The sequence below is a fragment of the Eleginops maclovinus genome, chromosome 2, assembly GCF_036324505.1.
Source record: "Eleginops maclovinus isolate JMC-PN-2008 ecotype Puerto Natales chromosome 2, JC_Emac_rtc_rv5, whole genome shotgun sequence".
Classification (NCBI taxonomy): domain Eukaryota; kingdom Metazoa; phylum Chordata; class Actinopteri; order Perciformes; family Eleginopidae; genus Eleginops; species Eleginops maclovinus.
The window spans coordinates 12,222,872-12,238,688 of NC_086350.1; the positions used below are offsets into that span (position 1 = coordinate 12,222,872).

Here is a 15,817-nt window from a genome sequence, read left to right on the forward strand (position 1 = left end):
GTGATATGACAGAAATAGATGATTTAATGCCTGAATTTGGATTAAAACAGACGTCATGTAATCCGTTTCCAAAAATAGGCATAAACAAACTGATGGCTGTTATAGTAAGAAAGGTTCACTCATACTAAAAGAACTACTACTAAGGAAGTGCTCTAAGGGAAAGTGGGATGTTGCAGAAAGGCAACAATGAATTGCTTCATTCGGAGATGAGAAGAGAAATGACACTATGAATTCATGAATATAATTACTTTATAATAAATCATCTCGGAGCCAGCAGAACATGTATTTATGCTTCACATTAGATTTAAGAGTGTGAATTAATTAGAATGAACATTTATGGTCTGAAAGTGTATGCAGAATAGTGCCCTCTGCTGATAAATCTTTGAAGAACCGTGACAGAGCAAAGTCAAGGTTGAATACATCTCACCGTTTGTGTTTTGTTGATTTGACCTAGCTTGCTGCCTGTCATATCTGCACATCCGCAATGTGTTTTAATATAACACAGGAACAAGTCCCGTTTAGTTCTGCCCCCATAGCTCTTCTAAAGGCCCTTTCCTCCCCTCTGTCAGGTCGAACTGGCTGAAGCCATGCTGCGGGCGGAGGGCAGCGCTGTGGCAGGTCTGTCTGCTGTCGGCGGGATTCAACTGTTTCCTGGTGGCCTGCGTAATCCTGGTGGTGGTGCTGCTGACCCTGGAGCTGCTCATCGACACCAAGCTGCTGCAGTGTGAGTGAAACCAACCAAGACTGTGTGATGTCACCTGTCACAAAATAGGGATGTAGATGTATCAGAGACTTGATTTGTTACACTCATTGTTTATGGTCTTGGGCCGCAATAGCATTCTCGAAGAGGGAGGAAAAAGTGGACGACTCAGCACAATTGTTTGCTAATTGCAATGCAAAGGCAACGGGTCGATACATGGGCTCAAGATATATGACAAAGGAGAACATAATTATCACAAACACTCAGCTGCAGGTAGACCATCTTTTCTGCATCTAATGAGACTGAACTGCAGTTTGGATGGAAGAATATCTGGCAAAATACATCTAAATATTAAGATATGAATGTATAAATTGAGCTCATTAAGTTATAAAGCAAACAAAGAAAACAAATCTTAAAAGATTGCCTCACAGTATGAAAAAAACATGTTGTTGAAACAGATATGTGATGGTTAAGGTGTTTCTAAAGCATGAGCCCTGTTTACCTGCAGCTGATACAACACAGGTAACACCTTTTACTAATACACTGTGAACAACAAGCACAGTCACCTGCCTTTTCTGGCAAGACTTCTTTTGTTATAGCCAATCATAATATTAACAGTGTTAGATTCAATATGCTCAAATGATGGCAACAAAGAGCATCAACACTAGCTAGACCAATAAATAAACCAGACCAATGTATAAGCCAACAATATTAATAGCTTTTAGCAAATACATCATTTGTTTATGTGGTTATTTCCCAATACACTTTCTTTTAAACCCCTTACTATACCATACAGTTTATCTACCGTTTGGGGGGCTCTGGTTTGCCTTAATTAAAGCAAATTGATTGTATTGATCATCAGACTTGTTGCTTTGAATTGAAATATAACGTTTGCCCAAATTGATGACATAATTGCACTGAGATTGTTTTAAAAGTAGGACAACTTGTCACCATATCTACAAAACGTTATACTATACTATAATGATGTTTAGTTGTTCAGGACTGTTTTTAGATCTGGATGTATACACTATTCATATATGTGTGTGTGTGTGTGTGTGCTGATATGTGTCCTGTATAATGAGTCAGTGATCTATCCTGTGTCCTGGGGCTCTGATCAATCATGGTCTGGGGAATATAATCCTAGAATTAGTATTCCACTGTTAACACAAAATGTCAAGTGGTCGAAATACCACTGTGACCCATGTCCCCCAAGTATCACCTTCATATACATCATGTGGCATGGTTGAGGCATCCTCATTTATCATAACGGGAAGGTCAGAGGTCATACCTTTTTGATAAGAGGGGGCTGAGTGAAAAACACACGTGGTGGAGATGTCGCTCCAGCAGTATCCAAACAAGTCCTTAATGTTCCCACAGGAATGACTGACTGACTGACTAGACAGGGCAGACAAAGGAAAAGTAAGACAAATGCGTGAAGGGAGATTAGTGGACAAAGAAATCCAAATATACAGAGTTGGTTGGCGGATGAATGTGAGGAGGAATTGAGGAAGATAAATGGACAGATAGACAGATCAGTGAACACGGCAAACAAAGACAGATGGGAGGAGAAGTGGCGCGTGAAGAGAAATGCCTCTGCTGACAGCCGAGCGCTGTTACAGGCTGTCCACAATTAGCCTGATGAATAGACGGGAAGATACAGACACATGCGTGTATGTGTTGAATTCATATTTATGATACTGCTTAATGCTTATGCTTTTATGTATGTGTGTGTGCATGAATGTGCTACTTTTACCACTTTGCTGCACCCTCTCAACGTTACGCAGAAGGTAACAGCTCACGCACGCAGTTCTTAAACAGGAACAATTTAAAACATATATGTTATTCTGTTTTTTTCCTACAGTTAATAATGCACTCCAGTTTGCCAGCATCATCCACTGGATCAGCCTGGCTATTCTCTCTGTGTTCTTCACTGAGGTGAGTCTCCATCCATTCTTTGCTCAACACAAAAACAGTCTCACTTACAGCTGATGCAGCGACCTGTCCATTATTGCTACATTGGGCAGTATGTGGGGCTAGTGAAGAACACCGACAGATCCTCATTATGATACTAACCACAGCATGAAACGCCCCGTGTCCTCTGTCACAGCTTGATCAGATTCTGATTGGTAGGGGGTGACCTCAGGTATGGCTACATTTAAAAGTGTACTGCGAAATCACACGACAAAGATCCACATCAGTGTTGTGAATTAAAACTTGTTTATCTGGTGTTGTTAAAGCCTGCACAGTTGCTCCCCCTCAGGTTACTCGATTGATCCGCAGCACCAACACCTTAAAATGCAGATGGAGCTTTTCTTTGCTCCTAGTTTTAGATAATTGGAAGGCCTCAGGTGTGCTGTATTGATTTCCATTTTCTTTTACAGCGAGCCACATTTGTCTTAGTTTCCTACACTTGACCACCCCACTGCTAACTTATGTGTAGCAGGAGTTTACCCCCCTCCCACAATGATGCATAGAAGGAGTACAAACAGCAGGTTGGCTGGTTTCTGCTCCACTGCAAACCTGAAAACTTGAAATAAGGATGATGGCTTAGAAAGGCAGAAGAGGAACAGCGACAAAGGGGGAGCTGTTCATCCTCTGCAGCCCCTGCTGTGTCAGCAGAATAAGCTAAATGCGATGTCCCTAATTTTTTGGATGAAACCCTCTAACACCACCCGTGATGTGTGTGTGAATAAGATGTCGTTGATGAATAGCCAGTGGGGGGATGAAAGAAATCTTAATCACAACTGCAAATGCCATTGACTGGGACTGTCAGGTTTATTATTGGGAATTACTACCCACCATGCTCTGCCTCCATCAGCCAGTCTCCCCCTGTGTGTAACCTACTCTCTGCCTCCATCTGTGTCGCTCTGTGTGTATCAGACGGTGTTCAGGATTGTGGTGCTGGGGATATGGGACTACATAGAGAACAAAGTAGAGGTAAGCTCCCGTGGGTGCCATTAGTCCCGTTACTCTGGGCCCCTTTCACTGCAGTGTCATTTCCTCAATGTCATACCACTGTGGGAGCTACAGACATAACAATAGGTGTGTGTGTGTGTGTGTGTGTGTGTGTGTGTGTGTGTGTGTGTGTGTGTGTGTGTGTGTGTGTGTGTGTGTGTGTGTGTGTGTGTGTGTGTGTGTGTGTGTGTGTGTGTGTGTGTGTGTGTGTGTGTGTGTGTGTGTGTGTGTGTGTGTGTGTGTGTGTGTGTGTGTGTGTGTGTGTGTGTGTGTGTGTGTGTGTGTGTTGGATTTCTCAGGTGTTTGATGGAGCTGTCATCGTCCTCTCACTGGCCCCCATGGTGGCCTCCACAGTGGCCAACGGCCCAAGCAGCCCCTGGGATGCTATCGGTCTGATCATCACACTGCGCATCTGGAGGGTGAAGAGGATCATTGATGGTGAGGCTGGGAGAGGGGGGGGGGTGTCCTCTGCATCCTGTCCTTTACTGTCAGGTCACACAGATAGATACTGCAGTATGCTCTCTGCGGTATTGGCTACATTCAGTCTGGAGGTTCTTCTATCAATGTTTGTGTTTTGGCTTTACTTTTCACCAGGTATGACATCATTTGTTGTTTTGGAGCTCAAGCTACATGCACATGATTGTAACCTAAAGGTGCACACAGGGTATTTATTAGGATGAATGATTTTCTTTGTAACAGTGTTGCTTCCCCTAGTGGTTTTTGAATATAGTGCATTGCGTGTTGATACACACACACACAATACAACACTTACAATGAATGCCTAAAAGGTTAGCATAAAATAAACACATGTTCTGAAACAACCTCAAATCAAACTGAATCTGATTGATGTACATTTTTGAAGCATTCATTGTTATGTTATCCACCTTGTGCACAATATTTTGATGTAGTGTGACGAGATCTGCTTTGGGAGGAGGAATTAACTAAAGAAGTGTTTATCTGAAATTGAGATCAACAGACACAAGACTAATGGTTTTATCAGAAGTAAACTGACTATTATATGTCCTATTTCTTTTAGCCTATGTGCTGCAAGTGAAGGTGGAGATGGAGATGGAGATCCAGCAGTATGAGAAGCCAAGGCTGTGAGGGAGGAACAGCTTGACCGTCTAACCCAGATCTGCCAGGAACAGGCAGTATGTGCTCCTATCTCTCACATATCTTTCCTATTTTCAGTTTATAATGTATAGCTGCTTCTCACCAGCAGAGGGCAGCAGAGTGCTATGCAAGAAAGAAAAACATTGCACTCAAAAGATATAAAAGATGCTCTTCAAATTGTATCCCAAATTATCACCAGATAATACTTTCACAGAAGTCTGATGGATATCAGATAGCCAGCACTGTGCATTATCTCAAAGCAACTTATTGACTTCCTCACAATGGAATAATGATACTTTGATATTGTTCGCAAGGCATTTGCAGTCTTAACTTTATGAGTGCTCTTTATTTCTCAGTTGTCTGCCCAGAGGAAGAGAACAGTGTCTGTGTGTCTGAAAGTTAAACTGCAAAAGGATAGAGTTTAGAAATAAGAGGGAGGCATAAACTTGTTGTACCGCATACGTAAAGGTTAACTGCGTCGCAAGTAATGAAACAACACAACAGACAACATGTGAAATATTAGGTAGAATATACAGTAAGTGTTAAACCGGCTGTGTGTTTTATTCACTATGAAGACTTTTCTCCGGTTCTTCCATTTGTCTCTCTTTGTCTTCAGTTTGAAATCAGGCAGCTGAGGGCCCACCTGGCACAGCAGGACCTGGATCTGGTGGCAGAGAGGGAAGCAGCCATGCAGATCCACCACATGTGGGGTAAACAGAGCAACAGTTTCCAGGAGGTGGACGGACTGGCCCCTGGGGCGTCCGAGCATCACGGGCCATCTAAAGCTAGAGAGCCCGGGGGCCCTGCAGGTAACCGTCTGGAACAGCTGACTTCATTGTGTTACAGGCTTTCAAATACCTCTGGGTGTCCTGAGCCTCTCAAGGCAAGAGATGGCTAATGTTGGAAGTGGGGCTGTCCTGATTTTAGATATTCATTGCACAATTATCAAATCTTTAATAAAGACAGATGTAACATGACATTATTATTATTACATTTCCTAAATAATTATACAGGATTAATGCGCACACCCTCGTGTTGGAAGGATGCAGCTTTAAACGCTTTGGCTGAGTTAGGAAGAAAAAAAACTGGAAAATCCTCCAAACAATACTACTGATTTATTTTAAGATTGTAAAATGTGTAGGCTATTCTAGAAACATATGTAGCTGAAAGCACAACATATCCTTGCTGCTTCTGTAAGTATTAAAAAATCCTTGCTGTTAAGCTGCATGCGTGGGCGTACGAATGCGTTTATTAATTGGTGCCCTCTTTTAAAAAACATTTGTCTCGCAATCAACATTTCCGCTGTCACACCTCAATTAACTATAAAGCTTTCATAAAGTGACAGGTCATATGTTACATGACTTATGCAACAAATCGCTGTCAGGGCTCAAAACACTGAGGTTTTCCTTTATCAAAGCTTTAAATCATCGTGGGAACTGCCTACATCTGAGCTATGCTGTTTATAGTCAGACATCCTTTTAACGGGGGCCTCTGCTCATATACTCATGTGGTATTGATCATCTGGAGATGGTCCCTGTCCCAGTAAAGCCTGAACAATGAGGGCTCCCTCTTGGGACAGTGATAAAATTAATATGTGAAACCCAAACATAAATTGACATATGCCAACCGTTCTGCGGATCCTTGGACAGCACTTTGTATAAACACATGGATTGATTTATCTGTGGACCTCATCCACACCAAATGTTTTTCATTAACACTTTGTTGATTATTATTAATAGGTCAAGTTTTTTATTTTAATTATTGATTATATTTTATATAGTTAGAAAATTAATACATTTAATAACAATGTATTAAGTAATAAACTAATAAACCCTTTATTAAATAAATGCCAAATTAGAGAAAGTTATGCCTTTTATTTTTAAAGATAACCAAGTTGGAATAATAATGTATATGGTTATAAATATTTCAAACTGTGAAAAAACCTATGATTAACATTTAAATTCACACTGGGTTCACTTTCATTATATCTTTGAAGAATTAAGTGGCTACTTTTTTCCCCTCCAGATCACCATGGTCAAGATGATATGAACAACTACATCAGCCAGTACTACAGCGAGCAAAGCAGCGGTGAGCAGAAACATTAATCCTGCTTAATGCTTTTCTTACATCCTATCTACCACAGTATCTCACTGCTCTTTGAATGATGTGCTATTTCTGCAGATATGGGGATCCCAGACCCTGCACGTGTCATCACCACAGCAGCCATAGATGTGCACCTGCCGAACAACCACAGCCAGCTTCCCTCCTCGCTGGTGAGTGTGGACGCGGTGCCGTCCAGCCGCCTGCAGCGCACTGGCAGCTCGGTGAGCGAAGCCTCCACCACCACAGTGTCCCGCAGCAGCTTCAGCGCCCGGCAGCACAGCATCAGCAGCCACACGCTGGGCTCCACCACGGACTGCAGCTCCACGGTGAGGGAGGCCTCCACCTCCACAGATTACAGCGACCAACGCTGCTACCCTCCACCCTACAGCAGCCCTCTGGCACTGGGAACTCAGCCACGAGGGACCCCTAGCGCTGTGATGCAGGACCTTCTTTCCTCTCTGTCCGAGAACTCCTGCCTTGCCCAGAAGGGCCTGGACCCCGTCAACCTTAAACCACCCAGCCCCGCAGGCTCCACCAAAACCAGCCCCGAGCTGGAGCACCGGCTCAACATCTACAACAAGAGGAACCAGGAGAGCAGAGTGGGGCTGCACTCCAAGCCTCTCATCCATCTGCAGGGCAACGAGCATCTTCTGGAGGAGAAGTACAGGATGATGGAGAAGGTAGACGCCCCGGTCAACCATCTGTCAGAGACATAAAACTACACCTGATCTGTGAAGCTTCACAGGACTCGTTTTTAAAGCGCTCAACTAAACTCCAGTGTTGCTGGGAGTCACTGGCACATAAACAGTATGTCTGTCATCCTCTTTGTACTGTTGGGACTGAGGATGATGCCAGAGCAGCACAAAAACATGAAAACACTGGAGGAGGTGAATCGTTATCAGGCACCAATTATCAGGAATTGACTCACAGAAACACGTTTGGAGTTTTATGAAATATTTTACCAAAAGAAACCAGCAGCAGGGCCCGAGCCCGACATTTTCAGACAACTGGTCCACACAGAAAAAATAAACCTGGCTTCTGACGTGTTAAGATGTAGTTTGATTTGCAGGAAGTCAAACCATGGGAAGATGGTGCTGAGGGTTTAGTTTTTCAGATACACTTAGCAGGAATTGGAGATGTTGAACATGAGCTCATGTATTGCAGAGCCACAGACTGTGAAACACTTCCTGTAAGCTACGAGGCATGGATTTATGTGCAGGTGTATCAGCTGTTTTGATAGTCAGTCTAGTGTCTCCAAACTCACAAAGAACAGCCCTCTTTCATGGGACTGCAGCAGGGTACATTGGATAAGTGTCAGCTTATTTCTAATCTTTGTCTTTCTATATTAGCAATGTCAACGTTTGTATCTAAATTCTGGGAGTGTGGCAGATTTTGACTGGTGGATAATTCTCAGAGTTCTTATCCAGATGCCATGACTGGAGCCTGACCAGATGCAGCTGTGTCAGTGTTTACTGAGATTTTTCAAACTACAGCATGTCCCACAAGCACCAAATTCATTAAAAAAGCTACCTGCAAATGATAGGTTTCATATCATTTAGGTCAAATATGAGCTTCTCATGATTCTAACGTTTGGAAGATGTATACATATTTTAGAATGGGTTTGTCACAGCCAACAAGAAATTGAGCCAAAAGAAAATTCTAGCATGAACCTTCAAGATTTGCCTCTTAAATATTAAAAACCAACCCTGTTTACTGTACTGTCAACATGCCTTTTCTATCTTGATCATTGGGAAAGGGCATTGCAAAATGAATCCAATAAAGAGAAAACATGGCAAAAAGTTATTAGATGTGAATTTAATACATTATTTTCCAAGAGCATCTCGGTGAGTACACATCCTCTAGGCTAGCATGAAGAGCTACATCTTAGTCAACTTCATCAGAGAGGCAAGCGTTCCAAAAGATGTCCTTTGCTGTACCAGAAAATTAAATACAAATTACAACATGTGTGCTACCAATGGCATCAGACACCGCCCCCAGGTTAGTACAAGCTTATTTGTTGATATTTAACATATGTGTCGTATCTTTAAAAACTGGCATTTATTTCTATTTCTACAATGTTCTTCTATTACCAGTCAGAGAGAAGATGGTGAAACTTGTTTCTGCACGCAAACACTCACAACGTCAGCTATTTATTAAGGCAGTCGCTATGGGCGCCTGTGCTCGCTCTCTGTTGTCCTGTTACTGCAGGTCCCAGCTGTGTGATGGAAGTCCGACCCGTTCCTCCTCACTTGTCCAGAGCGTTAGTCATCTCAGGGACAGCCTGAAAAGAAAACAGTGCAGAGATAAAACGTAATATTTTAACCAACATTTTACCCTGAAATTATGGCAGGATCAAACATGGGAAGCGTTTTTACTGCTGGATCTCGCTACAGGGCTGAAAAATCTAATAACAGGATATGTTCTTGTGTACTTTTAAATTAATCGGATGTAAACTAAACTTGATTACACTGTGGACATCTTGTAGGCGTTGTTATGAACCTCTGTTCTGAATTAACAACTGCTGAGACCCCTTGAAATAATGGCAGGCTTCACATGTGTGGATAAATGCTCTCTAGCGTATTCAGTGAAATAAGATTTTACGAGTTTATTAAACAAACCAAGTTTGTGCTTTTGGTTTAAATGACCACACTGAGTTTCATCTGAGATTTATCAAGCGGAATGCAAACGTTCTTCGCAGTATTTTTAAGGTTGCAGTGCAAGCCTTTGCAGTGGAGGCATCTGGCCCATAAATGAACATGCTGATTATGCCAGTCAGTGGTTTAAAGAAAGACAAATTCAAAAAGCCTTTCACGGTAAATAATACAAGTACAAAATTATTCAAATGGCTGTCCTTGTGAGTGGGGCAGCTTCAGATCTGAATCATCAGTCACTGTCTGAGTTGTCCGAAGTATCAATTGTCCGTTTAGGGGGAAAAGTAGAGAGCCCATCCATTTTAATCAGCTGAGGAGTGATCACATGTAAGCTGATCTCACCCAGTAGGTCACAACTCTGCTGCCACTAGCTATTACTACTAATCACTTCTACAGAGTTTGTCAGGACACCTGTGCTGCTCATGCAATGCTGAGGGGCTAAATAAAACATGAACAACAAGACACACATGAAAATATAACCTGCTAGACTTTCACAAGCAGCACTAGACTCCAGTTAGTGTTAACAACACTCCTGGCTTACTATCCTCAAATACCAGCTGGACACAAGAAAGCAACTGAGAGTGTGAAATGTCTGGCAGGTAGAAGCTGAATACAACACTAAAGGCATCTTCTGAGTAACTATTTATCACTTTTTATATCTTCCGAGGGGCTGATTTGTTAACACCTTAAAGCAGACTCAGAAACAAACCCCCTCTCCCCTGATCAATCAAAAGCAGTTTGGGGGTAGAATAAGGCATCCTGCAAAATGTATCAGTGGGAAGGCAAATGTTATCCCCTCTGTCACTCTTGGCAATCAAAACACAGTCAGTCGTGGCAGAAGGTTTGTAAGGCTGTTTGACCGACTGTTGCTTCCTAATGTTAGATCCTAGTGACATTACTGCAGCAGTATCAATCTCATTTACCTTGAAAAGATCAGCGACCAAACCAAGGTCAGCCACCTGGAAAATGGGAGCCTCTGGGTCCTTGTTGATGGCAACAATAGTCTGAATAAAAAAATAAACATGTTTAACACTCATACACAAACAACATTATGATCCAAACTGAAGGCACAAGAACAAATATTGCTTAATCAATAAAAATATATTAAAGTCACAGAAATGTGATGTTTTATCAAAACAGCCCAACATTTGACATCATATTAAAGGGTATGGCAACCAGAGTTATGTTCGATGCTGTGCACTCATTTTTCTGTGACATTTACTTTTAATTGCCCCATGCCATACCAATTCCTTTGTAGGAAGTCAAATTCTGCTTTTACAAATTCAAACTCAAAGAATTGAGGCTGTTTGACATCATACGTTTTCATAAAATCTACATTAAAGTGGAAAATCAGAGGTTGGGAAAACCCTTTCACGTGTCTCCAGTGACTTTACCTTGCTATCTTTCATTCCAGCCAGGTGCTGAATAGCTCCAGAGATACCAACAGCGATGTACAGCTCCTGTGGACACAAACAGAAGACAACCAAATAAGTTTTACTCGCCCGTAGACATGCAGTGTGATCTCTGGCGTCTGGAAAAGGTTCATCTCAGAACTACGGTCCAGCAGGGCTGAATGACGGTTTAATGACCACGCCGTGTAATCTATCGGAGGGTCAGTGCTAGGCCGGGTGTGCAAAGGGTCAGCCGTCCCCATATCTCCCCTAAACTCACTGGGAAAACCATCTCTGCCATATTAATATTTCAGTGCTTATTTAATGTTGCAGCTGAAACCTCAGAAGAGCGGAGCATCAGTGTTTGAACACAATAGTGTCTTATGACTACAGAAACGGCATAAAGAATCTGAAGATTTACACTCTAACATCATCAGTTTATTAATAAATTGTACTTTAATCTGAAGAGAAGAGACGATCATATATGCACAAATTAAAAGAAATGGGAATCCTTAAATTTACATCACTTTTTTGATATCGGTACGATGAGAAATTAAACAAGGTAATAAAGGATATTCATTCAACTTAGCCAAATTCAACCGGCTTGTCATAACATTTGAAAATCTAATTTGTGCAGTCTCGCCCGGCCTGAGTCTCTGACCAGGCATCCTGTGCACTCTGCTGTAATGGAGCAGCTAAATCAGTTAGGGCTCTAAATGTGCCATCAAATACATTTTCCAGGGCCTAATGTGTGGATAATCAGAGCTAGGGTAACCCGGCTGAATTGCATAATGGGAAGTTAACCTTTTAAAAAGGGCAGAGCAGAAACCCTGTTCATACTGAATTGCAAGCGTTCTGTGTAAAGACACATTTGTCTAAAGCAGGACACATTTGTCCTCCCTGACCTGAGTTTAAGTGTTTCCTGCATTTAACAGGATTTTGAAGGTGACGTCATATTTTGCTTTAAAAATGTTCTTTGGATTATTTTCCTTGGCATGCCGAACAAGAGGAATAAAGTCAGATAAGCACTTCAGAAAACAAATAACTCACCGGCGCTACAATCTTGCCCGTCTGTCCAACCTGCATGTCATTGGGGACATACCCAGCATCCACCGCTGCTCTGGATGCACCAACTGGGATAGGAATATTACACAATCAAAACATTAAATTATTGATAACCATGGTAATTAATAACAGAGAATGAAACCCCCCCGTTTACCTGCAGCATTCATCTTGTCAGCAAGGTCATACAGCAGCTTGAAGTTATCTCCACTCTTCAAGCCCCGTCCTGGGAAAAAAAACCCCACCCCATTAGTCTACTTTGTATTGCCAAAACAGAAAGACGCTTTGCAAACAAATGGAGACATTGCTTTTGCCATCATTTTCAGATTCCCCACCTCCTGACACCACAACTTTGGCGCTGGTCAAATCTGGACGGTCGCTCTTTGTCAGACACTGTTCCAGCCACTCGGAGACTCCAGCCGAAGAAGCACCAGTAACTGCTGTCAAAAGATACATTTATCAGAAATTGAGATGAGGGCATTGAATTAAAATATATATATATCTTAATGAGAAAAAAAAAAACATTTGTAGTTGTTTCTTTGTGGTATCCTGTATATTTTTTATCATTTAAGAATTAAAATCAAAATAAGTTCATCAAATACCTCGCATAGAAAAAAACTCCAGCAATATCTTAACATTCATAACAATCATTTTTTACATGAATGTCTCAGAGCTCTGTGAGTGAATCTGTAAGCTGTTGTACCATCTTCTGATGTAGCACTTCCTCCCTCTGTTGCAGCTGCCTCAAAGGATGTTCCTCTGACGGTGAAGATCTTGATCGCCTCATTGCATTTCACAGTGCTGAGAGCATTTCCTGTACAAATCAAAACAGTATTAACATGCAATATTTGAAAAGCACCAAAAAGTAATCAATGAAAGCTCTAGTGCCTGTTTGTATCAAGGCTGAACTAAATCCAGGTAACGTGTCGCATGCCAAGAATTCATGAGGTTAAACAAAATCTTAGTTGGTTCTTTAACCTGATAAAACCGCTTACCAGCATAAATGGTTCTGACAAAGGTGTCTGGAGACTTGATCTCAATGATATCTGAAATTGGAGCAACATCCAACTTGGCAGCCACTCTGGGGAGCAGGTTCTGCAGAACAAAAGGGTGAGTAAGCAGGGAAGTACACACTGATCAACCTGGTTGTAGACTTAAGGGAAGATAGATGGACTACAGTTAATACACTGAGAACTGAGAGTTCTTTGGGATTAGAGGATATTTTGAAAATTACGATATTTAAAGCAGAGGCTTTCTTCCCTTGGTAGAATAGAAAACTCATCTTGTCTAGGCAATAACAAAAGGAAATGAGTTTGAAACTAAAATAACTCATTTATGCAGGTGCCATTCTTGTGCTTGACATACCTTTCCAAAGGCAGATGCTCCAGCACAGATGTGGGTGAAATTGAATTGCTTCTGTGTTTGCAGGATAAGTGGGGTTAACTCCTCTGAGGAAGGAAAAGAAAATCAGAAAGCTGAGACTGAATCAGGTATCAGGTACCTATGAGTGCAGCGGTGCCAGTACAGTCCAGCTTTAACATACGAGCACGGGTCTAATGAAAACGATCTCCTCTCCCTCGGTTACCATTGCCAAGATGCCCTTGAGCAAGCCAAGCACTACATAATCCAGCTGTGAATACGTAAGCATGTATGAAGCAGCTTGTTGCTTAAAACAACAACCTGTGTAATATATTTAGCTCTGTGGGTGAAAGTTGAATTAACAGTAGGCATCATGTTTCTTGTGTGTTACATACCTGGCAGGGAACCTTTGTACGAGTCATGTTGGGCAACCAGAACCTTGTTCACACCTGGTACTTTGCTTAATTGCTCTACAACCTGAAAAAACAGAACATCTGATTTATCAAGGTTTCCTGGTTCTATATTATCTTCTTGTCTCTAAAGCATGTTCAAAATGCACTTTCTAAATTCTGAACTATGATGTGTCTTTATTTATCAGAATGCTTTTTGCGTCACTGAATAATTGCACTTTGGTGAACGTCCAAACTTTTTCACAAACATAAAAGGTTTGGTGATCCTTTAAGCCAGTCAATAAACAAAGCTTTGCCTACCTGGGCACAGTTTGTTCCAGCAACCAGACAGGTTACCTCTCCACCCAGCTTACTGGCAGCAGTGATGGCATTTAGTGTAATCGGGGTCAGTGTGTCATTGTTGTGCTCTGCAACCACCAAGGTGCTTTGAAACCTTTGGAGGATACCAGTCTGTTGGAGAAAAAACAAACAACTCAGCATTTCATGTACTCAACCGTCCGTTTAACCAAAGTAATGGTGCTGCCTTATTTAAGACACATACTGCACACACTTGCAACGTTTTTATAAATATAATGGACTAGACTACAGTTGAACACTGAATAAGCGTTTACCTATGAAAATATGTTGTTCTTAATATGAATAAAATATGTTTGTTCCATCGGTAAAGTTATGGTATTGCTTTGTTAGTATTGTATTATCGACCAGCTCTGTAATCAATTGTATATTAATTTTTATTTAACCGTGTTTGTCTATCTTTTGGAGGCCACTGATAGTGACGTGTACACACAGGTAAGGTTAGTAGACAAACATTGCACAGTGCCACTCTACAGCTGCAGACTGTCAAAGTAAAACAGGATAATACCAGCCACATCTGGACAGGACTGAACACTCCGTTTATGAAGGTCATTCAAAGAAAGTTACACAAAAAGAAAAAACATTCAAAGTTACACAAACAAGATTCTCTATAAGCCTATTCAATACTAATATAAGTCTCGTGTGATATTGCAATTCGCCGGTATCAACTACACCTACTGCGTCAATGAGTTTCATGCTTTCGTAACTGCTGTTTATCGACAGGTTTCATAACTGCTAGGGTAGCTATGCTAACACCAGCTAGCGCTAGCTCAAACACAGAAAGGTCGTTTATATAATTAAGATATTACAAAGTTTCTGCAATGTTGTTCTCAGAATAAGTCAAACAACGCCGTCACACGTATATAAATTAAGACCACCGTTTGGCAGACAAATAGGTTTTGCATAGCGTGTAAATTAGCTAGCAGGCTAGCAGTGGCTGCAAAATAACAAGTAAGCAGAGTGGCATGTTTCAACCTCTTTGTCTGCTTAAAGTTAACAGATCAATACAATATATGTGTATATTATTCATGTATAACTGTCATACTCTTACCAGCTGTTTTATACTTGTTCTGTTGAAAGCTCTGTTCATCTTGGATCTTTCAGTTGCTCCTCAGTGCTGCTGCAGGAACAAACTGTGTCAAAGTTGATCTGACGTCTGCAACGAGTTCTCGCGAGAATAAGAAATATAACTTCCGGTCAGGCAAAAAAATAAAAACATTGCTAAACTTTTGAAATAAACAGTTGCTTGAAGCTTTTTATAATAAACATTTACCCTGTCATATTAACACATGCAAGCATTCACGATTAATTGCTTCCAAACAATCATGAACATTTATTTTAAGGCTCCAAAAATTGCCCCAGTGCTCATATTCCTATTAATTAAAGTTCTTATTTTACATCTACACCATTTGTCTTAAAACATTTTTTTTATAATCACTATAATTAATACCCAAACTACCAAAAATGTATATAATAGTACATTTTCAGCTTTCTTTGTTTTAACGTGTAGCAAAAACCGTTTTTTTAATCAATTATCAATCATTACCTAAACATTAATACACAGTAAAGTCCCAAAGAATACTGTATGCTATTTAATCAAATCACGATTTCAATTTTTAAATCTTAGAATATAGTAACATTTTATATTATAAAAATAAGGCCTACTATTAGGCTTAAAACAGTTTATTCAATAATTATTACAAAATAATTATTTACAAT

General features: G+C 41.0%; 2 protein-coding genes across 3 annotated transcripts in view; one reads left to right on the forward strand and one right to left on the reverse strand.

The window, feature by feature from the left end:
* Window positions 1-8,674, forward strand: part of tmem266 (transmembrane protein 266) — a 25,168-nt gene extending 16,494 nt beyond the window's left edge. The window contains 9 exon segments of the mRNA XM_063874111.1: window positions 570-724; window positions 2,562-2,635; window positions 3,581-3,637; window positions 3,955-4,093; window positions 4,692-4,745; window positions 4,748-4,806; window positions 5,385-5,577; window positions 6,794-6,856; window positions 6,950-8,674. Coding sequence (XP_063730181.1) covers window positions 570-724; window positions 2,562-2,635; window positions 3,581-3,637; window positions 3,955-4,093; window positions 4,692-4,745; window positions 4,748-4,806; window positions 5,385-5,577; window positions 6,794-6,856; window positions 6,950-7,587 — 1,432 coding nt within the window. The 3' untranslated portion in view covers window positions 7,588-8,674.
* On the reverse strand, window positions 8,672-15,288 carry etfa (electron transfer flavoprotein subunit alpha). 2 transcript variants are annotated; one of them, XM_063874113.1, is made up of 12 exons: window positions 15,150-15,288; window positions 14,045-14,194; window positions 13,730-13,811; window positions 13,341-13,423; window positions 12,971-13,070; window positions 12,679-12,789; window positions 12,311-12,412; window positions 12,133-12,201; window positions 11,964-12,046; window positions 10,917-10,982; window positions 10,446-10,526; window positions 8,672-9,152 (listed from the first exon to the last, which is right to left on the reverse strand). In XM_063874113.1, exons 1-12 carry the CDS (start codon window positions 15,186-15,188, stop codon window positions 9,117-9,119), a joined length of 1,002 nt encoding a protein of 333 aa, XP_063730183.1. In that variant the 5' UTR covers window positions 15,189-15,288; the 3' UTR covers window positions 8,672-9,116. The 2 variants fall into 2 exon arrangements, with proteins under 2 accessions (XP_063730183.1, XP_063730182.1); XM_063874112.1 differs by having other exon boundaries at window positions 12,311-12,415.
* Between the last annotated feature and the right edge of the window lie 529 nt (window positions 15,289-15,817).